General features: G+C 38.6%; 1 protein-coding gene across 1 annotated transcript in view; it reads left to right on the top strand.

Annotated features, from left to right (window-relative positions):
* The window catches only part of DPYD (dihydropyrimidine dehydrogenase), a 349307-nt gene that overhangs the window by 271506 nt on the left and 53119 nt on the right, over nt 1–24682 (top strand). Inside the window, exon 19 of the mRNA XM_026853962.1 lies at nt 5644–5786. Within this exon, the coding sequence (XP_026709763.1) occupies nt 5644–5786 (143 nt within the window). The remainder of the gene's footprint in view (nt 1–5643; nt 5787–24682) is intronic.

Here is a 24682-nt window from a genome sequence, read left to right as displayed (position 1 = left end):
CAGATTGTATATATATATATATACATATATATAAAAGTACTTGATCACCAGTACTAGGCAGCATACACGTTATGCAGAAAATGTCTTAACAGTTTTCTGTTTTCTGTGGGTTTTTTATTAATCCCCAAACTTTCTTATCTAGTTACATCCTGCAGCATTGAATTGATCATCTACAATGCCTGAACTCTCCCAGACCAATTCCCTTTTGTAATGCTTTTTCACCCACATCTGGTCATTGGCTTTATTAATTTTAACAGTCAGGGAGATAATGTTTCAAGAACATACTTACAGAAGGAGGGAGGGTCATCTTCCTTAGATTTTTGAGAAAAAAAAATTTTTTTTAGCAGCAGACTTTATCAGTAATTTATTAATCAAAAGTAACATATCAGCTGATTTTTCTTTGTAATATTTAAGCTCTGTGGTTTAAATTTGTAAAGAACTGCAGCGTAATATAATATAATGCAAATTAAAAATTAATTTTACTTTACAATCCACAGAATGGGGAGAATTATGACCCAAATTCATTTTTATTCCATCTAGTAACCATAGATACAAAAATTTGCTTTTAAGTCATCTACTACCAAAGGTATGAGAGTTTGATTTCCTTTAAAATCTGTTTCTTTTGTTGATAGAAAGTTTGATAAAGACCACTCAGACTGTTTCAAGATTCAGGCTCAGTATTATCAGTATGAATTGATTTACCTCAGTTCTGTTGGCCATTTTTTAATGGACCTGGATCATCTTTACCTAAAAGCTAAAGAGCTGCTGTAAGTATGTGTTAAAGACTTTATAAACTACCACCTTGGTGCAGTATATTGCAAGTGAGAATGTAGCCCAATATTCAAGGCTTCTGAGACTGTTTTTTCTCCCCATTAGTGGATCATTAGGATCAAGAAGATCGGAATTGTTTCTTCTAGGAACTTTCAAAGCTGCCGGGTTGCTTGAAGCTTTAATACCAGGCTTCTCCTTGAAGAAGGCATTAAGTTTGGCTCTCAAGACTGATCTAGTAAACACTTTTGGTGCTTGACAGGATTGAGTCATCTGGGGACGCCAAGGACTTGTGAAGTCATAATAAAACATGTGCCTTCTGGCACTGGTAAAAGGGTTTTTTAATTCCTAAGGAAAAATAAACAATCAAACAAATAAGTAGGTATAATACCTCTCATTAGTTTGTCATCAGTCTGCTATCCTCAGAGGACAAGAGCAGCTCTGCCTATCTGTGCTGATCGAGGAGAGGCACTTGGTTGACGTATGTTCTGCTGCTTCTTCATGTTGTATTTTACCCATTGGATATCCTTGACTGCAGTCCCTCATAGTCACCAAAAATCTGACGACTTCTTAAAAAAAAAAAAAAAAAAAAAAAAAAGAAAACCCCATCTCTTTGTTTTAAGGCAAGGAAAAGGTCAGGAACTTTTGTATCATATAATTATTTCATTGTTTAAATCTTTATATAATAGCAAGTATTTGCTCAGTAATTAATGAGAGACTTGAAAGAGTAATTTTCAACATAAAGTAGCATGTAATCTCCACCAGGTATTTTTCTTTCTGTCTTTAGTTTTCAAATCTCACTCCCCTGCTTGAGGTCTGGATAAATCGACTTTATTTATTAAATCTTATTTTTTACAGCAAGGTAAATGATAGCCACATCTAGCATCTGGTAGCAGCTGTAATGCTACTATCAAGAGAGTACAGTATCAGCAGTTTCCCCAGCTACAGGTGCTTAACTAGTGGAATTACAGGTCCCAACATGTCAAAGTATGAGTTTTTCTTAGCATGTGAGCTGTCTTTCAAATGCATGCTGGACTTGGACCTCACCTTCTTAAATACCATTGGATTTATCAGACAGCATTCTGCAAATTGCCACTACTACTTACAACTCTTTTAAAATTTGGCATTAAATTTCTTTTATTTTGATCTCTTAAAAACTTCTTCTCCACAAATCTCTATAATGGAATCTATTACCTTCCTGCGGTACTTATATGAAAATGCAAGAAAATAGATACTCTAGGTCAAATTCAATGTTCATATGCCTTTTTTTTTATTTCCCCCTTTTTTAAAACAAACAAACAAACAAACAAAAAAACAAACTTGGCATCACTTATTGTTTGTATTCTTTCTTTTTTCAGTCTTTAATCTGTAAGGTTGTTTCACCATTTCATTAGGCAGTAGGTTCTCTATCACAAGTCAATCATATGTATTCCAGACCTGAAGCTTTTATTACAGAAAGGAAAGTTTCTGAACTCTTGGTCAAGAAGTGTGCAAGAGAATGACTGCACCTTCTGATGTGCTTGTTCCGTATTCTGTAGACTAAAGAAAAAAATGCTGGGATGAATAGTTACATGTCAGTCAGCTCTCTGGTTGTCATTAGAGCCATTTATTTACTCTCATCATAGGCACTCCTTAAATGTTTTTAAATTCATTTGGGTGAATTATAGATTAATGGAATCCTTTTGCGATCATGCCAATTTATCACTAATTTACTAATCACCAAATGTAAGTAATAACTCATATTATGAATATCAAGTGCAGCTAGTACTAAGAAGTACCTGTGTTCCGTAATAAATTCCAAGTCTCACTGCCATCTCTGCTAGGCTTCATCAAATCATATGCTTGATTTCTTTGGGCTGAATGAAGATCTTTCTGATTACCTATTGTGCTGAAACCTCAAATAAACTGTCATTTTCTCCTTTTCCTCTACTGGCCATTGTACAGACAGTCATTTAAGTGAGAAGGTGGCTAATTTAATCAGATCGAAGAAAGGAACAATTATATTCTGGAAATATTTTCTTGTGGTACTCTTTGCTACAAGATGTCGCTAAGGTCAAGGGTCTGTAAAGCTTAAAAACTGATTGAATGCAAACTCTCAAGAGTTACATTGGGGTTAAAAGAATATAAACTTTCATGCCTCAGGGAAGATGTCAGTTTTTAACTCATGCATATTGGGAAGAAATTTCCCTCTAGCCACATGATTTCAGAGTTACCAGCGCCTGTATTCTTTCACCATTCTAAGAAATAACTACCTCATCACAGAGAAGCTGTGTCAGTGCCTGAAAGCAATATAGCAAGTCTGATGCTCACCTGTAGCCTCAATTTCAAACACTGAATATTAGAGGAATTTCATGAACTAGTTTCTCGATTAGATTATTTTCAATGGCTTTGGCTGTGTAGTATATGTCTTGGCATTTATGCCCTTCAAAAGGCTTTATAAATAAATCCATGAGAGCAAACAGGTCTTTCTCTAAGACTGGACTGTCAATTCAGTTGTAATATTTGCTTTTTGGGCACTTGCAGTGATCCTCTTTCAGAGAATCATTTAGTTCCTTTCAAACACATTACAGTCAGTCTAGCTCAAATGATGGCAAATATTCATTAGGGTCCTGTAGAAAGTTCCTGTTCGGATCCAGCTCCTTTCTGTGATTTGTTCTGGTGTGATCTTAGATTCTTCAGGGCAGTTTTGGTGAGATTTCTAATTTTTATGAACCAGGGTCTGGTTTTCACCAAAACACACTGATAGTGCATCTTGGGTTAAACTGTCCATTTATGCAAATTATGTTTTATATGCTGAAAATATTATATCTCTATGTAGTCCCTGTTAAACTAGAAACAAGTTATCTGTGTAAAGCCTGTGAGCAGTCCTGATCCCTGACATGTGCATGGAAGAATATCTGGTGTGTCCTGATGGCTGGTGGATGAGTCTAATCAGATAGTGAGTCTTCTGTTGTTTTGCTCAGGTACAAAGATCAGCTATTGAAGAAGAAGTATTAATTATATAATGAGAATGGGTCTATTCCAAGGCAGATAAGTTGTCATTGCCCAGAAGATAATTCTGTGCTGATTCTAGAGCAGATGTCAATAGAGACTGCTTAGCTGAGCTTTTGAGTGTGAATGTGTTTAATACTGATGGGCCAGGGTCTTCTGTGAATTCTGTGTTATCTGTCAGGATTACAGAGAGTATGTTGCAAAAAGGCAATGTGAGCTGAAGACAGTATTTTTAATGGTAAAAACAAAATTAAAGCAAGACATGACAGATTTTGTGACCTCAACTTGTGGGGGATCTTTCTCCACACTGACCCTTCCAGCTAGATCAGGGAGGTCTTAGCTGGTGCCCAGGCAAGGCAAAGGCTCTTTCTAGAATCCTGTGCTGACAGTAGGTCCTTCATGGAGAGCAGTAAAACTCTGCCTAGGAGGAAGCACTGCTGGGGACACTGGAGGGAGGGTAGACACTGGGCTTAGTGTGACTGGGCTACTTGAAAAAGGCAATTTATCCTTTACTGAAGACTTACTTAGATTAAAAATCCAGCCAGCATACTGCAGTACTTCTGTCTCAGAAAAGGTAGAGAAAGAATGGCAACACATCTTGTTTGGATTGAAGAAGTTTTGCCAGATGAGCTTGTTGGTCAGGCAGCTAAGAAGAGGTATGGCAATGCAGTGGCTACTGTTTCCACATGGGCTCTTTTCCCCTACTTCCTAATTATGATTTCTTCTTCCTCTTGCCTTATTCATTGCTTTGGGTTTATTTCTTTCTTCCCTTTTGGTTATTTGTTCATGCAGAAGGTCAAAGCTTTAAAGGTTATAATAATACCCGTGGAGAGTGTTCAGAAATATTTCATATCATGGTATTTCCCCAAGTTACCTAACACGGTGCAAAAAAAAAACACCAAACACTAGCACTTCCTTGTGTAGGTTGACAGCCAGACAGTTCCTCTGGGAATGATATGTCACTCCCTTACACTACTGTATTGTTGTCCATTGATAACATAAAATTTTCCTAGAGTTTCTCTAAATTAAATAGAAGTTTTAAGAATACTGGAGTTATCTAGAGAAATCCCAACTAGCCTAAAAAATAAGTAACTGAAAGTGTCAGCTGTCTATGCTATCCATTATTTAATGAGCAGCATCTGTATGCATATTTCAAATATTTGCATACCATCAATAGGATGTAGCCAAAGCAGATGCATTGAAGACACAGTGTATTGAGACTTTAATCATAATTCATCTAAATGTAGCAGGGAGTAGTCTGACTCAACCTCCTTATACCATTTGAAAATGCAAGCTCCAGACTTTGACATACAACCATAAATGAATATACTTTATTCCTTTGAGCTTCTGACTATCGTGTTAATAGTTAAAGGGGGCTTACTTAAAGGGTTATCTGAATCTACAAACATCCAAAGGGGAAACATATTAAATAATATATGAAATGTCAAGTGCAGTGAAATGACACTTTTAAACAATTTTTAGTCACACATAAATAAATGACATGTTCCCTCTTAGTTGGACAACATCTATGTTCAAAGAATCAACCTGATTCTTTATGTAGAAACATAGATCTCTGTCTACAGTGTGCTGTACGGTAAAGTACTGCTTTCTGTCTCAGACATTGTTAGTCTCTGTTTTGAGTATCAGCTAAAAGGTAGCTTTGCAATGTTTATGCAAATGTTTCTGCGATTTTCTTTATTTCAGCCAAATTCATAATATTTTACAAGTATTGATACCACTTGAAACCTGCTTGGTGTCAATTTTTAAATGAACATAACCTCTGCATCTCAATTAGATGTTAGTTCCTGATGTTCCTACCATGAGGGGTGTGCAGATTACATCAGTGTTCTGACATTGCTAACAAAATGTTCTGGTTTTCTGTAGGAAATGCTATTAGGCCCATTGCCCTGCGTGCAGTGTCTTCCATAGCCCGTGCTCTCCCAGAATTTCCCATTTTAGCAACTGGAGGCATCGATTCTGCTGAAAGTGGGCTCCAGTTTCTGCACAGTGGGGCTTCTGTTTTACAGGTACCTTTTTTTTCTTTAAAACATTAAAATTAAAACAACTGTGATTAAAACCATAATGTATCTTCCTGTCAAATGTTAGTATAGTGTGTGTGTGTGGGGGTGTTACCATTGAAAGGAATTTTCACGTTTTTAACATGTTTTTAATCTTCATCCTTCTTACTAAGACATTCATTTCAGATGGAGGAGGAGGAGTTGCCAAAATAAGACTTCGGGTGTCCTAATACCAGTCTAGGAAAAAGCTAGCCATGAGTGTTACCACTTCTTTTCTCTCACCTATAGGATTTAAACTTTAAACATATCTCCCTTGTCATACAAATAAGGCTGACACAGACTTAAGTTTGAGCTATCTGATCTTCCTTTTTCTCAGTTTTTTTCTTCTGCAAAGAGCCTTTTCCATGGGAGAGGGATTTCAAAGAGCACTACTTTAGTCCCACTGGGAGCCTGTTTAAAGTAATTCTTGTTTATCTGGGCATCTGTGTCCCTTAAGCATGTTTATTGGAACAGGAGGTATAGAGCTGCACATCCTGCATATGGTGCTGGCATTGCAGCCCATTGCATTGGACTGTGTGCAGTAATTGAGGGTGTTTACATTGCCTGGTGGGTTGTTTTGACATCCTGGCCAGACGGGCAAGGTTAGTTAGCCCCTGTCATGGAAAGAGGCCTTGGTGGCCTGTTTTATGGGCACCAGGAAATTGGCCTGCTCTACTAGGCGTCTCAGGACACCATTGCAGCATATATGTTAGAATGACTGATAAGGAACAGCTGGTGGTTATGTTATATTATTCCATTATATATTTTTACATTCTGGTGGATACTCATCCCCTTTACCTTGTAGTTCCCATCATAGACAAGAGTAGCTATGGAACCTGTGGATATCGACTTTGTGTCACTCCGTGGGATGACTGGAGTGATTTCGTTCCCACAATTCACTTTGACATTAAAATTTGATTCAGTGTGACCATCCTTTCTGCACAGCTATAGTGACTGCTGAGATTAGTCATTTGTTTGCTATGTTTCAGAAAAAAAAAAATAGGCCAACTCAATGGTTTAGTTGTTTTTTTTAATGCACATCAAAGTTAGCATCTCTAGGAGCTGAAGTAGGAGGCTACTGCTTTTTTATAGACTTACTATGTTCTTTGGATGTATTAATACAATTTAATTTTTTTTAGCTTGTGTTAGAATGCTTCAAACTCCTCTTTTCCCACAGACAAACAAAAGATCAGCCTGCCTCACACAATGGTCTGAGAGCTTCTTCCATATAAATACTAGGTAAAAGTACAAATTACAGTGCAGCATTTGTCTATTAAAAAGTAGGATTGGCAAGGGAATGTTTTTAGTGCTATAGATTCGTTTAATTTGTTATTGCTAATAGAGCTGCAGTTTTGATGGCTTTGTCTGTAGCATTACATGATCAGAAGTACACAGAGTGGAATGATTTGCTGTTCTATGTCTCCTGTATCTGTTTCTGGATGACTAAAAATGAAGTTTTTAAATGTCATTTATGCACTTTTATATAGTGTGTGTAGCTGTTTGGTTTTTATTATTTTTCTTTTTTGATGGTTTGCCACAATGGTAATGGGAACTTCTGAAACATAATTTAATGCAGACATCCCAGTCAGTGCTCAAGAGAAATATTGGATTTACAAAACATTAATTATTGTTTTCTTTTTAGTATTCTCTGGAACTGGCTCCCAGAAATTACTTGGGTCTATATTGGTCTTCTGCTCTTTACAGAACAATTTCTCTTTGCAACAGTTTTTTCTCAGAGATGGTGAAAAGACTCTTTTCTTGTCCTTAGGCTTCACCAGTTTAACTTAAATAATCTCTAGTACTGATTTTAAACTCATCTGGATCAAACCTATTTTCAGTTTGAGTGGCTTATTTCTGGTTCGCTAAAGTAGGGAAGTAATTTAAAGTAATCTGAGATAAATGGATTCTAAAGCCGCTGTGTAGGTAAGGGTCTGAACTAGTTCAATTACAGTTATTTAAAAATAAGCCTTTAGTAAACTTCATGCAAGATTATGAGTACAGGCCATATGTCTTTCCCTCATCTAGGGAAAGGCGAATGGAAGGGAGAGGGAATTGAGTAATCTCTATAGACAGTCTTACAAGAAATACTCTTGACTGAGACTAGACTGAAACTTTTATTTGCTACTCTCAAGCAAGATATATTGTCATAGACAGAAGAAGACAGCCTCATCTTCATAGGTCATCTTTGGAACCTAATTAGGATTATGAGAATCGTTGTTCTTTTCCTTCCTAACAAGGTCATACAAATAGCCGGCTAATATACTTTTCCCTGAATCCCAGTCTCTCTCTCACATGTCCTTGGTATCAAATGCCCAAGTTGTTCCTTCTTCAACAGTCAAAACTTCTGTTGTTTATTGTAACAGCCTTGACAGTTTACTTCTGATTTCTCAGTGCCAAAATACAGAGCAATACAGAGAATTTGGAGATCACATCAAATAAAGTGATCTATTGAATGATTCAGTATATTAAGATTCAAGATCTAAGTAGGTAGAATCTGGGACTGTACTGGGGGAATTACATATGCATACCATAGCCTTATCTTAAGTATCTGCTTTGCACACTGTTGGAGATAGTACTGAACAGACACTTGGATTGACACAATACTGCGCATTTTGTGATCTTACTTGATGTTTCCAAACCCACCAGGACACCTTATGACTGATCCAGAGGCAGGAAGCCAGCAACCTGGGCCTTGGTGGTGCTGGAGTGAGCTCTGCACTCATCTGTGCTGAATGAGCAGTGGTCTCAAAATGGGAATGGGTACTGCCGCTGCTGTCACTGCCCTGTTACACAGAATAGCATTCCTCATTAGCAGTATTTTAAAAGGGTAGGGAATGTCAGTTCATCCAGCATTAAATGCAGTCTGATACCAGTAAGCAGCACAGGTTGTACTGACACATCCACGGACCCTGCTAAAGAGCCTGGGAGAGCAGCATTTACATGGCCATTGGGCTTCCCTTCGATTTGCCTAGACAAGAGTCCTGGGTCTTCACTACCATGAGAAGGTGACGATTATGGGAAAAGATAATATGAAGGCTTTGTGTGAGTTGATTTAATTACAGTGTGGCATATCTCTTAGAGAAGAGGTTTATAAATAATAAATGTACCTCAATTAAAAGCGAGATCAGGTTTTCCTCTGCAGCTATTTCACCTGCAATCAGTTGTCCATTATTTTTTCCAATTGCTTTTATTTGTAAATGCAGGGATTTATTTTCCATTTACAAAATCATACACAGAAATGCAAGTCAGAAATCAGGTGGTAAGCCATATTTTGATATATGCTGTAACCACTTCAAGTGTTATTAAGCAGTTATGTTAGGGAATGGTTTGGGGGGAGAGTTTCAGTATTCAAAGTGTGTTCTGTCCCCTCCTTTAGGAGATGAAGAGTAACATCTTAGTGTCATTACTGGCAAAATATCCATGTATAAGAAAGTTTTGCAGCAGGTATAGAAAACAGACTGGAACATTGTAGTCAGTAGTATCTGGGGTTAAAATTTGATACAACAATTTAACAGAGTATTCTTCCACTTTATGGACTTCAGAAACAGTTGCAAAAAGACCCCCCTTTTTAAAAATTTTTCTTTAAAAATGCTGAAACTTTTCAATCATTCCTCAGATGATTCCATAGCACTATGCTTTTTTGTAACATACCCAAATCCACAATCCCTTTTCAGTACAGGCATGAAATTAGAAAAAATAACAACTTTATTTATGGAGATAATCCTGCACTCGTTGCATACCAAACCTCCAGAAATGTCTAGCTGCATCTTTCTGAGGTTCAGTTCATTACTATAGGCTTCCAGTGAGGGTGAAGTATTTTTTTTCAAGTAAGCTTTTTTTTAAAGCCACAATTTATCAAAACAAGATGTATATCGGATTTTTTGCATCTTCTGCATCATCTATGTGATTTACCATGTCACACTGATGGTTTGTTAGATTTTTACAAGGCTTTGAAAGAGACATATATTTTTCAAAGTCATCTTGCTGTAGGAAATTAAAAATTGAGACAATTATAGAAAATTCCAGTGGAAAGAGAAAATGCATTATGGAAAAAGCAATAAAAGCGTAAAAATATTAAAGTAAAAATCAGTTCACAGTAGCCTGCATGATTGAATTGTAGATCAATATTGTGTAGTTAATGCATTAGCAGTAGAGCATTAATTTGCAATTACCACAGGTGATCTGATCCTCTGTGTTCTGTCCATTGACATAAATGACCTTTTGTTGAAAAAGATTCTGTAGTCATTCTTTCTAGCAGATGTAACAAAAAATAAGATAGAACAAAGAGGTACTTTCTGAAGTATACTTGTTTCATGGTGGAGTCTCTTAACACTATATTCTGGTATAGAATACTTTTATTAATCTTAACTATTTGTTATTAACATGTAAAGAATATGGCTTCCTTTTCAAACAACTTTCTTTTCTTACAAAGTATGGAGGTCACACATGTCCACATGGATGTCTGTAAGGCTCTCTACTTAGCAGTGGTTTAAAATTCACCCATATAATGCTGCTTTCTAGCAGGGCAGCCTGTAGCTTTGCCCCAAGCCCTCTTTCAGATCCATCTTCATCCATCTCCGTCTCCCACTTGCGTTGAATGGGATGTACTACCTTGCAGTCCTGTTCTTACAGGCAGTGTGCTCTTGTCCTCACCGTGTTGTGTTCAGCCTATGCACACCTGCTGCCTCTGGACCTTGTACCATGACCTTCCTTATCTCTCATGCAAGGGAATAAGGTGGGAATATACCCCACCTCAGAGACAGAGCCATTGTGCTGCTGGATCTGCCCCATGCCCTTTTCTCCTGCCCCACATAAGTTGAGTGAGAGACATCAGGGATCTAAGGAAGAAAAAACATTCTGGAAGTATGACAGTCCATGATAGTAAAGCAATAGGGGTATTTTTTGCCTCTGCAAGATAAAATCTGCCTCCAACAAGAATGCTGTTGTTTTTATGAGACTACTTGTGTTTTTTGTAATGTTTTCAAGGAGCATTCTTGTTGATGCCTCTTTGGAGCCAGACTCTCAGGGATTTAGGACAGTTTGATTATTATTTTTTCTTCAGCAGGCCTTTTTACTGAAGTATTTAGCTGAGGGATTTTTATAACAGCAGGATGGCCTTTTGTGTGTGAATAAACAAGCTTTTCTATCACAAAATAGTGGAACTTCAACTATGAGAGAGCATTGTTATTGTATTTGTGCAAATGTGAAACCTTGTGAGGAACCCTTCCACATGGTATAAAATGCCCTAGGTATCAGAATATAAAAGCAAGGCTCTGAAAATATAATCACTGAAATGACATAAACATTGTGTCACATCTTGATGTTTAGATGCTGCCATTTTCTCCACCCCAATCTCAAAATAGCACCCCCCCCATGAAGTAAGCATGTGCTGTAATAATTTATCACATTTTTCACCATTTAAAAAAAAAAAAAAATCATTAAGGTCCCCGATGCAATTTATCTATTATTATTTTTTTAATGGCTACAGAACTGCAAAGTAGAGAGCTGGTTCTCCATGCACTTCATGTTTTTTAAAGCCCATCTCAGTGTCCATTCCAGTCAGTGAAGACACTGATGTTTGAGTTAAGTAAGGACTACATGAGGCCAAAACCGTCTCATTCAGGAATTATTGTGTATGCCATTTAATGGTAAGGAGAGTGAAAAACTAAAAGAAATTGAAATCATGGAAGTGACATGGAAGTAGGGCAGTGATGGAGCAGGTCCTGAGTTTTACAATTCCAGGTTTATACTGATGACACTTGGAAAAAAAATTTGTTTTATAATGAATAGCAGTGATTTTGAATGGAGAGGAAGGGCTCAGTCTTTCCTTGTATATGATCTGATCTCTGTGTGAGGAGAATGTAGTCGGGTAGGTGGCTACAAGTCTTAAACAACCACAGGGTGCCACTGATGTGGCAGAGCAAAGCTGGGCTTCTGCTGCCTGGACTCGCCAAGAGCCAACCCTTCCTCTGCCCCCAGCCCATCCTTACACCAGCGCGTGGGGGAACAGAGGCTGAAGGCTTTTCTTTGTGCCAGTTGGAGAGTGCTCCACTGATGGATAAGCCCGAGAACAGGCACACTTTGGCTCCAGCTGGACACCGTGGAGTTTCTGATACAGGCTGTGGCTTGAGGATAGAAGAACAAAACCTTTCTGTACAAAGTTGTCCATTATACAGAGAAGTTAAGAAGTTGGAACTAATTCTCCTGTCACCAATTAAATTGATGAACAGTAGATTGCTGGACGCAGTGGCAGGCCACCAGAATGATATGAGACAAGATTCTTTACATCCACCAACAATTTTAAGGAAAAAAAATAGCACTTAATGCAAAACCACTTTTCAGATGAAAGTCCTTTGACTGAGATAAATATAGTCTCATGTAGAAATAGCAGTTTTTAGCCTGTATTCCCAAAGAAATGTATGTGTTTGTATATTCTTTTGAGTATCCTCAGTCACATTTGAGCTTTGTGGCCATTTTAACTGAAATTTGCCAGAAGATAGAAAGTATTTTGCTATAACAAGTTTTGCAAAAACAAGAAAGTCAGGCAGAGGAGAGCGTACCTGCATTCCTTCACTGTAAGCGTGAGCGCACTATGAGCTCACCTTTATTAGACCTCTGAGAATCCACATGGGACAGCGCTGTTAGGGCCGTGTCAGCCACAGGAAAGGCTTTAATTGGCAGTTACACCTTATTAGACGTCAGAGAACCCATCCAGGAGACACAAAGCTGCTGGAAGCCAGGTATCATTAGCTCTGCTGCTCACAGAGCTGCACGCTTAAAAAATCTTCAATGGATGCAGCGCTGAATGGAGTGGCCCTTCTCTGCAGAGCTGAAATTTACAGTACATGCAGAAACAAAAGAGGGAACAAAGTGCTGTTTGAACATGTCGTGGTAAAATCAAAAGGAAAACAAATGTGAAAGAGAAGAGTTGGGAAAGACATACTCAAGCAATCACTTCTGATAAACATTTCATTATTTTCTGCTTTTTTCTTAGCTCAGTGCTAATTACAGAAACTCAACCTGTTCTCAACTGTCTGTCTGTCTTCACTAATAAAAAAAGCCATTAGAGGACTGCCACACTTGCTCCATTACAGATGCTTGGGATGGAAATTGCTAATTGATAGTGAGAATTTTCTGTGAGAATTCCTTTTAATGGAAATCAGAATTTGTCAAACAAAAGCTAGAAAGGTTTTTGATTGTAGTTGGAAAAAAATAACAAATTAGAACAGGTTTTCATTTTTTTATTTTTACTTTTATTATCTTGCCACTTTTAATGAAAATTTGCAAAATTCAAATCAGCACATTGTAAAGTTACATTATAAACTCTAAGCTAATAATGCCTTTTATTTTGTACTGGTTTGCAATAGTTTTACATTTTATTTGGAGCTGCTTAGGGGACTTATCTATTAGCTTTCCTTTATTTCTTCTCATTTCACCAGCTAGTAAATGAGGTCTGCATAGATAGGATTGTTATTTCATAAATTTGTAAGAATGAATTCAAGCTCATTCTGTAACAATTGCTATTTGTCATTCTTATAATGGATTCTCATGCAAAGTAGGTTTAACTATCACTGAATGGTAATAATTATTTAATAACAATTAGATCTCAATTGAGCATCAGTTCAAACGCTGTCCTATACCAGTCACTCCCAGCCTTTGCAGAGGATTTGTTCTCTGCTCATATACCTGGGAACACTGAGCCTGCTTCTCTTTTCCCTTATGCCCAGGTGTCTACCCTGCTTCCCTGGGTCTGGTGACATAGGGACTTTAAGGGTTGAGGAGATGTGAAGAATAATTGCTTTGGCAACATGTTCTCTCCATCTCTCCTAAGGGTCAATTTTTTTTTTTTTCCAAACACTGATGTGGATTCATGCTGCTGCTGTCTTATATGAAATAGCACAGAGCTGTCCTCCGTGTAGATAAATACACATGGTGTGAATTGACATCAAGTGAGTTTTGTTTAAAAGTTTACAAAGTAAAAGCAACATGGAGATGACTTTTCAAAAGAGTCTCAGTTAAGTGTTGAAGAAATTGTGGGCAAGTTGTCTTACTCAGCACATGTTGCTTTCAGATATGAAGCTAGCTTTGTTATAGAGAGGGTTCCCCTTGTGTACCAGTGTGGAAGTGACTGGAAATTGAATCTGAAAATGTACCCAGCTCCTTGCTGGATATTGAAAATGTAAATAGAAGGAAAGATAAGCACAGTGGAAAATGCTGAGTTTCTTTTTTTGTTACTGCCATCTCCAGTACTTAGGGAAACTCCTATGTTTTGTTTTAAATTACATATATTGTAACTGTAGGGGACTTGTTTTCCAAAAAGGGAAAACATAAAGCATTCAGGATTGCAAAGTTCTGCTGTCAGAGAAGTTTTTCTCAGAAACATTATTGGTCATACAAAGAAAATACGCTTGTAGCAGCTCCATTGATCTTTCAGAGGCTGTAGCTGGCAGTGAAAGGAGAAGGGAGAGGAAGCAGTGGAGCAGGCTGTGCTCAGGGAAGGCACGGTCCTGGCACCCTTGCCAGCACAGGTGTGCGCTGCCATGCAGCTCAGCTCGGACACGGTGTGGGTCCAGTTGGAGTTTGGTGACTGATCTGCCTGTTTTCCCAGGGATAGAAAAATCTTTTTTCTGCCCAGGAAGGAGGGAGCAATTCAGGAATATGGGCCCTGATGCCATTTTGAAGTTTTTTTCCTGCTACAACACAAGCCCCCTGACAAAGCTTGATCTGGCTGCTGAGAGGTCCTTTTATCCATGCAATCTGAATGAAAGAAACAGAGAAACCATTTTTTCTCAAGATGGCAGTACGTTTAAGAAAGAGTTTAACTTCCTTCAATATCTGAGTTATGTCACTGCTTTTCTTGCTGATATTTATTATTTGGAAAGAGATAGGTAAAACAATCCCTAAGGAAATATGAAAGTGGGTTTTTATCTCAGACACGAAGGACTCAGAGGGTCAGAACTATTTGATTCACATGAATCTCACTCTTCAATGGACACAGCAGCTGCTGCACAAATTTGTACAGGCAAGCTGATAAAGGATGAAAGTAATTTTAACTGAAATAAAATGTGAGAGTACTAGAGGGAAAGACTCACAAGGATGAGGGGTTAATCATTGCAGGACTGAACTGAGGTTCCAAAATGGAAAAATTGCTTTTCTGTTTGATTTTGAGAGGTCTGCAGCTTTCAAAATTCTGGTCACAGGAGGATGTCCCTCAGTAGATGGTTTTCATTAGAGTTTGTTGAAAACTTCTTTGAGGAAACTGTTTTCCATTGACAAATTTCATTTAATCAAAGTAGATCTGGGTTCAAGTCCCTGCTGTGTTTAATTCAGAGTGTCCTGGGTTGAAGAATGCTGAAGCTTTACCCTGGATCCCTTATGAATTAATGAACCTGAGTATTACCAATGATCAGGAAATTCTGTTGTTCTGTCACAGGGAAGTTTTAAGGATGGAAAAGTTTTCCAGTTTGAACTGATAATCAAAATTCTGAAAATGTGTCTAATTAACATATTTAAAGAAAAAAAAAATGAGTGAATCAAATCTTTGTTTCAATCATTTTGCAACATATTTTAGTTTTGACCTTTTCATTCTGATTAACTTGGATCGCAACAGACATTTTCAAGTTAAATGGAGCTGTTGTATTCCATGTTGTCAAACAGCACATATTGGTAATTCTGAAACTCTTTTTCCACACATTTTTTAGAACACAGTTCTTTTCTGAAAAGAGTGTTTTCCTAGAACCACGCTCACTTCTGACAAATACATCCTTCCAAAAATGGAATAATGGACCAACTCCAGTCCAGAGAGGATGGATTTCCTTTTGGTTAGCTCTCAGAAAATAAAATCTTTAAAACTTTGCTATCTTCTGAATAGATGTGTTACATTATTTGACGACTTTGAACATCAAACCACCAGATCTGAGTGACTTAACTGATACCTGCTTTAGAAATATCTCTGGAGGAGCTGGAGGATACAGCTCATGGAAATGGGTTGAGTAAATCTACATCTACCTGGCACAACTGCTGATGCTGTGCCGGCAGCTGCAGAACCTCTGGGAGGACTGAAGGATTTCGTTTTCCATAACAGTATTTATAAGAGAGAGCCGAGACCTTTGGGTATTAATAAATGAAATATGAAGTGATATTCAACATAAATTTAAAGATAGTTGTAGAGCCTCTATATGTGATTGGATTGTTAACACAGGGGACTTAGCTCATCTGCTTTCAGAGATATCTTTCATTTTGTAGATCTACAGTACAATGATACTGTTTTCTATAGATGGCTGATTATGAGGCTATTTCCCACAGTCCTCAGTGCTCAAGGCATGCAGAATCATATTTGTTTTCTTAGGAAAGATGATCACGATCAGCACTTTTATCAGTGTGTGTGCCCACCTACTGCATAAAGGTCCACTTTGTAGTTCCAAGAACTGACAGAATGCTTTAGTGAGATAAGGAAATGTAACCATTCCTCTAGGGGTGGTTGACAGGGGGGAAAAAAAAAAAACAAAACAATTACCTCAGGGAGCCTTCTGAAAATTCTTGATTTCTTCTGCATTTCCCCTCTCAATGACATGGGATACAAAATTGCATCGTTCAGAGTCCCTTGATAAGTACCAGTTTCCCACTCCCAAACATCCAGTTTAGCTATTTAGATCAAAGATACATTAATTGGCAGAGAAGAACTTAAGGGGAGGAAAAATGCATTTGAGTAGGCTAGGAATTAATGCATTGGATAACATTCCTAAAGGATTCCTTACAGTGCTCTTATCCCCTGCCGTGCCCTCATCTCATAAGTGGCTAAGGGATTCTAGGCGTTTTTCTCCTCCTTCATTGTTGGCCTCTCACAGTTGCCCAAGATTGCTAGAGTGCAATACATGAACAAGGTCTGTCTTTCACCCCCCAAAATCAGGTACTTCGGGGTCTCTGCACCAGCAGAAGTAACCATCATGATGGTGCTGGGAAAGCTTTTCATTACAGGCTGTCTCAGGAGGCTGCTGTGGCTTCAACACAAGCTGTGTGGCTCTTCTTGCTGCCCAACTACTGCATCTTTATTTCCTTACCTAATGTCCCTGCCTTAGAACCACAGAATCACAGAATTGTCTAGGTTGGAAAAGATCTTGAAGATGATCCAGTCCAATCATTAACCTAACATTGACAGTTCCCAACTATGCCATATTTCTAAGCACTGTCAACCTTACTCTTAAACCCCTCCACGGATGGGGACTCCACCACCTCCCTGGGCAGCCCATTCAGATGCCTAACAACTCATTCTGTAAAGAAATGCTTCTTAATATCTAAACCTTCCCTGGCACAACTTGAGGCCATTACCTCTTGCCCTATTGCTTGTTACTTGGTTAAAGAGACTCATCCCCAGCTCTCTGCATCCTCCTTCCAGGTGGCTGTAGAGGGTGATGAGGTCTCCCCTCAGCCTCCTCTTCTCCAGACTAAACCCTCCCAGTTCCCTCAGCTGCACCTCGTACGACCTGTGCTCCAGACCCTGCACCAGCTCCGTTGCCCTTCTCTGGACACGCTTGAGTCATTCAATGTCCTTTTTGTAGTGAGGGGCCCAAAACCGAACACAGGAATCGAAGCGCAGCCTCACCAGTGCCGAGTACAGGGGTCAGATCCCTTCCCTGTCCCTGCTGGCCACGCTATTGCTGACACAAGCCAGGATGCCATTGACCTTCTTGGCCCCCTGGGCACACTGCTGGCTCATGTTCAGCTGGCTGTCAATCAACACCCCCAGGTCCCTCTCTGACTGGCAGCTCTCCAGCCACTCCTCCCCAAGCCTGTAGCACTGCTGGGGGTTGTTGTGGCCCAAGGGCAGCCCCCAGCATTTGGCCTTATTGAAACTCCCCCAGTTGGGCTCAGCCCATGGCTCCAGCCTGTCCAGGTCTCTCTGCAGAGCCTCCCTACCCTCGAGCAGATCAACACTCCCACCCCACTTGGTGTCATCTGCAAACTGACTGAGGGTGCACTCGATCCCCTCGTCTAGATCATCAGTAAAGATGTTGAACAGGAGTGGCCCCAAAACCAAGCCCTGGGGGACATCACTCATGACTGGATGCAAACTGGATGCTCCCTAAATGTCAGCTCAACTCTGCTCGACACTTTGTCAGTGTTATGTTGTCCTGTTGCAGGGAGGACCCAAGCTGGACAGGAGATAGAGCTTCTATCCCACAAACTTGTCTTGCATGGGCTGGAGACCTTCTCCTTTTAACTCATTTTGAGCTCCATTACTTACTGACATTAGCCTATATTTCTGATTAGAATGACAAGCTTGTCTGATGAATTCACTTGGAGTACAACAAAACAACTGAAATACTCCATTATTGACACCCACATGACATCAGACCATCCAGTCTTTTTTTTAAATATAGATTTCTTAAGCCCTGTGTGAGTGGTTGCCTACGCTGCACAGCCTGGAGTTGTTAGCATCTTTGAATCTTTCTTCTGTGTGTTGCCCCTCAGGTGTCACTAGTAAGCCCTCAGCTCATTAGGCCTTCAAGTCTAGGACTCGGTAAAAAACATTATGTATTTTTTTCCCCACAATTCAGACAATTCATAGATGTAATATTTGAATCCTTCAAACTGCTTTCTGAAAGCTGTGCTAGACATTGGAACTAATAGTGGTTCATTAGTTCATGTATATTAGATCAATTCTAATGTTTTAAAAAGGCTATCAGCTATCACCCAAATCAGTTTTGCATCTTGATCCAGTATCTGAAGCCTTGTTAAGTAACAGCCCATCTGCTAACCTATAACTCTAGAGTCATTTAAGCAGCTAATGTGAATGAATCAGATCATTCCATCTGTACTGTATCAATATTTAGGAAGCTTATTCTTACTTACGAATTTGTTCTTTAAAACAAAGAATCTCATTTTTTTTCCAGAGAGTGCACCACATTGTCTGATGATCCACTTCCACTAATGTTCTTAATCCTACAACCCTCTAGCAAAAGTAGTAATTGCTGATAGAAAGGCTAATTTAGGCTATGCATTTAATGTACTGGTAAGTCAGTGTTCAACAAGACATGAGGAGGAGGAGTCATTGTTACACAGGCAGTTTTTCCATAGATATTGGTATCTATCCTGAAGATTGAAAGTACAGAAACCCCTCTCAGAGGAGATTTTATTTGTCTGCTTACGCTCACGTTGCAGCTCTTGCCACGTTATTATGAATACCGTGTCAGACAACCAGTGCTGTGTGTACTGATTCTTATTTTGTAGATCTCAACACATCTAAATCATTGTACAGGCGCTAGAAAACATACATTTTCATTTCCGTAGGCAGGAGCTATGCAGCATATAGATTGCATGGGCCAGAAAGATCTCCCTTTAAAGTCAGTTTTTGCTAGTTGTTTTTGAGAATTAATTTTTAATTGTATGTATGTCTTACCCAGATTACAGTCATGCTCCTGCCCACTGCAATAAAATGAAGATTCTTAAGGTGTCATTTCATATGGATACCCAGGTGGGCACAAATAGAATCCTTCCTAAAGCACCTTGTGTTCATTTACAACTTCAGTCTTTTTCCACCAGAATCTTCAACAATAGACACTAAGCAAAAAAGCAGTAGCCTCAACTATACATTGAAAAACAACTTAGAGTCATTCATAAATGTTTCTCTAACTGGAAGGTGGATTTATGTCTCAATACTTATCAGGAATAATTTTTAGTAGAAAAAGGTTCTATAAAAAGATGATAAATAATGCTAAAATTGAAAATATATTATAAAATCAAAACAGTAAATCTTTTGCTTACCATTTGGGTATATCAGTAAAAATATTTCAAAGAAGCCAACCAAATTAATGGAAAAGCAAAATTATTAATCCATTGTAACACCTCTCACAGGTATCTCAGAGAAATAGTTGTTTATTCCCTTGCTATATTAAGAATATTAGAAACTGTGAAGTCAAAGGCCAATTTCCTAATCAGATGGCATTTTGAGAGCTATTTTATTTAGAGATCCTATGCAGTTTAGAACCAAAGCTGAAATAAGTCTCCGTCTTCAGGGGAAGCAAGATGGCATTCTGCTAAATGCTAGAATTTTATCATTTGAAGGGGAAAAAAAAGCAAAAAGAAAGCAGCCAGTGAGACCTAAGAATATAAAAGCATTTGGGATCTCAGAAGAGTTTAAATCAATGCACTGCCACAGTTACAGCACAGATGAAAGAGCCTGCTGTCTCAATTGCCAGGAAACTACTTAGAAACTCTCACTTTGATTTTTTTTTTTTTTTTTGGTAGTCCGTTACATTACCACTAAATGCAATATATGGGGACATCACTGCTTTGATGTTGTACAGCTACAACAAATGGAAACTAATATGGTGGAACAGTCAAGCTATGTGATTTGCGTTTGTGTATACAAATATATACCCATCAATCTTCTTACTTTGAGAGCGTGTATCACTGCCACCCATCTGCCTCCTTACTGTTACTTCTGTTTTCATAAAAATGGCAATTATTTTACACCCATATTCTGAAGAGAAATACATATATTTCAGAAGGGTGTAAAAATTAAGATTTTTCCAAGCTATTGTCTCCTACCACAAATTCATTCTTGGCAAAAGGGTTTAAAAGTGGTCCGAGACAATTTCAAACAGGAACATGACTGCTGCCAGACATTGCAGTGTTCTTGTTCTCACAGATGTAGTCACACCAAGAATACTTACACTTCTTGCAAAGCAACACATTATTAAACAGGCTATATTCTCTGACCTGCTCCAGTCTTTTGCAGTGAACTAGCAGTATACCAGATCATAGACATACTACATCTTGCTAGTTGAAAGCACTGTAGGGAAGAACTGATGCAAACATGCCTAGATCTGCATCTCCTCTGCCGCATCTGCTGAAATCCCTGCTATTGACGGAATAGAAAGAATGCAGATGGAGACTGGGCACCATCTTCCACACCATCACCTGTCCAGCTGAGATTTCACCATGTAATAATGAGTTTATGTAAAAAGTGGGGTAAGAGAGAGTGGACAGAGTGATGCCTGAAGAGGAGTGCATTGTTTCCTCTTTCTAGTGGTACAGAAAATATTTTCTCCTCTGCAACATCCCCCAGTGGGAAAGTGCATGCACAAGACTGAATGGAAATTGCTTTATGGGTGATCTGGCTGGAAATGCCTGAGCCACTTTGTTCAGGTTCTGCACAAATGGCACAGGTCTTCCACATGATCTGCCATGATATGCCAAAGTTTAGGCAGGAACCACATTCATTTTTGTAGGGAGTGAAACAAAAATTAAATGCAATGTCTGGGTATATTTTCCGTTGCTCCTAGAAACATAGACCATGGACAAAACTTTAAAGGTCTTACATAGACAGAGCTCTCAGTAAATAGTGTAGGGGATTTGCGTCAGCAAAGTCTTCAGAAACTGGCATGTCTTGGTTGTGTAATGACTGCTGACAGCAAACGCATGTACAATGTTTTATAACTGATGTGGTAGTACCTGTCACCAATAGTGAACTACTTCTTCAAAATATATGTTAAAAGTTTCACTGATGTGAATTACCAGTAACAATCATGTAACCTTTAAAATTATTTTTACAGAATAATAATCTCCTGCCAATTTACTCCAGTTCCTCAAGTATGATTTGTAATGGCTCTAGATCCTTTGACAAAGTTAAACTTAGTATTTATTTTTATTTAGTAATAGAGCAGACAGTTCATTTCTTATGCAAGACATCAACAGGGACCTTTGCATGACTCTCCCATAATTTCATTTTGCAGAACAGTTTTACTTAGAGCCTTACCCTGTGATTCATTTCACATCCCCATTCCCCAGTGAGATCATTTGGTGTATGTTTGATTTACCAGCAGCAAAGCAGGCATCATGTCTTTTAGTATCTCAGACATGTCTGTATAGATTAGAATTGTAATCCACAGTTGCAACTTATACTGAACAGTTTTAGATTTCAGAATAGTGAGAGCACGATATAATTGATCATATATGGCATGTTGGCCTGCTTGTCTCTTTTGGGACATAAGGGGCAATCATTGGAGTCTGGATCTGGGGGAAAGAGGAGGAGGTCAGATGTTAAAAATGAAAGTGTAGCAGTTCTACTGCCAAGGCAGAGTCAAGCAATGCAGTAAAACCAATCTTGTGCAAAATTATCTCTCTGTATATTAGTGCAATATGAATAATATGTTACCTTTCGAAGCAGGAAAAACGTAGCACCTTTCTCTTCTAGCCCAAGTTCCAGTCCAAACCTAGAGACAAACACAAACAAGACAGCAGGACAGGACTTGTCAGCAGGACAGCTAACAGCTTCATAGTGACCTGGACCTCACTCTGTCCCATAGGTTGCTCACAGGGCCTGTCTCTCATCTTCAAAAGAAAAAGCTACTTTCTACCTAAACGTTCAGGTGAAGGCTTAGGTCAGTGAATAGTTGAATGTTAGTTTACTCATAAAACAGATTCACTTGGATTATTTAGGATCAAGGGATATTAAACAGGTGCCATGCAAAGTCCCAGCACTACTGCTTGCCAGAACGGGGACTGATGACCCACGTGAGTAACTGATCTGCACTTGCTCTGTTTCTTATACTTGTCCATAAGTGGTTTCTGTTGGTCACAGGATACAGACTGCTGGTCTGGCACAATATGACCATGTGTATGTTTTCAGTTGTGAAGTTACATTTTTCTTCAGGCTTTTGCTTCAGGGTGTAAAGGGTAGCACATTTCACTATGTTTTTTCGGTAAAAGCATTCTGCTGAGGAGATGAGCAGGTAGGGCTGGTTGCAGTTCAGTTTCATTCTGCTGCTCCAGTCAGTGTGCAAGGCAGAGATCCACTGTTACAGCAGGACCCTGCTCGCCTTTGTCTCCTGTTCTGGTGGTTTAATAAGACATTAAATGAGAGGTGGTAGCAACCAAAAGGTAGTTCCATTTTAAATATGACCATAGGTGGACTGCTCTTCCTGCTCTTCACCCTGGGAAAATAGATACCAGGGGACGCAACGTTTAGCTTTGAAAGGGAGGAGAATGCCTGTTCCCAATGCAAGCAGCAGGATCGAAGTGGGAGCATTAATGATGTGTGGAGACAGATTGGTTCAGTTCTACATTTTTTCCGGATGCATGAGTTTGAGTCTCACCTGGTCTATTGCCCGGCAACTTCTCTTGTGCTGAAAAGAGGGCACAGTGTCATTTAGGCTGGTGATTCAGAGGCAGCCAGGTATGATGCTAAAAATCTCTCTCTGTGGTTTAGAAATTGTTATGGCTGATGGGTCAGGGTGACCTTTTATCTTGACTTTGTTCACCACCTTTTAAAATGCAGCAAAGGCTTGTACTTTGATTCACGGAAGATACTGTAAGCCTAAAACACAAATCTCATCATTTGATGTGTGCAACATAGAAATTTCAAAGCTCAGAATGTTTTGGAATTTGCCAAAAGCATGGCAAAATTATTTATATTAGGTTTGTATGTGTTAATGTTTGAATCTCTCTCTTGTTTTAGGAAAGGCCCATAAACATAAGCACTTGCTTTTATCACAGTGAAATCAGTGAAAGGCACATCTTTTGTTAATTATCTGCACCATTGGGCACCATAGTCATAAGGCTCCTACAGAAAAGGAGTATCTTCTGAAACCACTTGCTAATTCTGTTTCTAAGTCTTTCCATTTCAGATAACATGGTTTTTTTTAGTGCAGAGATTTAAATTTTTCTTTAAAAATTCCATTTTGCCTTCAGTTCTGGAACCTACTTGACTTTCCAGGGGAGGCAAACAGGGCACTGCACATAGACTCCCAGGGATCAAATGTTAGCTCTTAGTGTGATATCATCTTCTGCACATTTTTATATTATTGCTGTTCATAACACTGCACCACAAGATGGAAAACAGTAAAAGCCTCTATTTATAAGGTTATTACAGGTATCCTCCAGTGTATCTCATGTGTATACACTCTGTCAAAATATTTCAGAATTTTGACAACAGCGCCTGAACTTGTTTCAAGTGACATGACATGACTTTTAACCGTATTTTTTTACAGTTTTAGTATTTTTAAGAATAACTAATAAAAGTGTTACCCCGTGCACTAAAATAATAGAGAATCCCTCGGTGAACAAAAGGATTTAAATAAGCATCAGCTGAGTTGTGCAGTTAAATAACCTGTACAGGAAATTATTATGAAAAAAAAAAAAAAAAAAAAAAAAGTCTTGAAGTCTATGGAAGGTGTAACAGACCTAATTAGTGCCCACACTGTTTCTCCAGAGAAACAGATTTTATATAATGTAAATGCACTGCATAGAAAATGTTCTTGTGCTTATTTTACAGTTTGCCCTTATTTTTCCCTTGTACAGCTGTAGTGTATGGTATTTTACAATGTGATGTATACCTGTCTTCAGAATTGCAAGTTGTATTATCACTTCTGAAATGTGAAAAACAATTATATATTTCCTGTACTTTTTAAGTGTCAATGTCAATTATGATCCATGTCCAAGGAGCGTGGATGTGTTTGTGCACGTGCACACATTCATGTTCTAAAATAGATGGCTATTTCATTGTTGTGTTCATTATGTGTGCATGTAAGTGTAGATATTACCAGGAGCATTCTTTCTAGCTTTTAGAATAAAAGCTGAATCAGAAACTGAAACACTCACATATCTGGAATTTCAGAGCATTTCCAGGGACTGACAATTAATGGTACTCAACCAACCTTGCACCTCGTCACTGATGGATGATTAGAGTTTAGCTAATGAGAAGGTGTTCAGAGAATAGTCAGGGATTTTTTATTCACTTCTCAGTTTGATAGGGGATCTCTGGGTATAAATCTGAGTCAATATCCACAAATCAGATATTCCTGAAGAATTCTTATAAATGATCAGACTGTTCTCTGCTGTCAGTAGTTTTGTGTTTACATGTT

The sequence above is a fragment of the Athene cunicularia genome, assembly GCF_003259725.1.
Source record: "Athene cunicularia isolate RWA chromosome 8 unlocalized genomic scaffold, athCun1 chr8_part1, whole genome shotgun sequence".
In the NCBI taxonomy this organism is placed as follows: Eukaryota; Metazoa; Chordata; class Aves; order Strigiformes; family Strigidae; genus Athene; species Athene cunicularia.
Note: the sequence above shows the minus strand (reverse complement) of the source record. Positions and strands in the feature narration are given on the sequence as shown.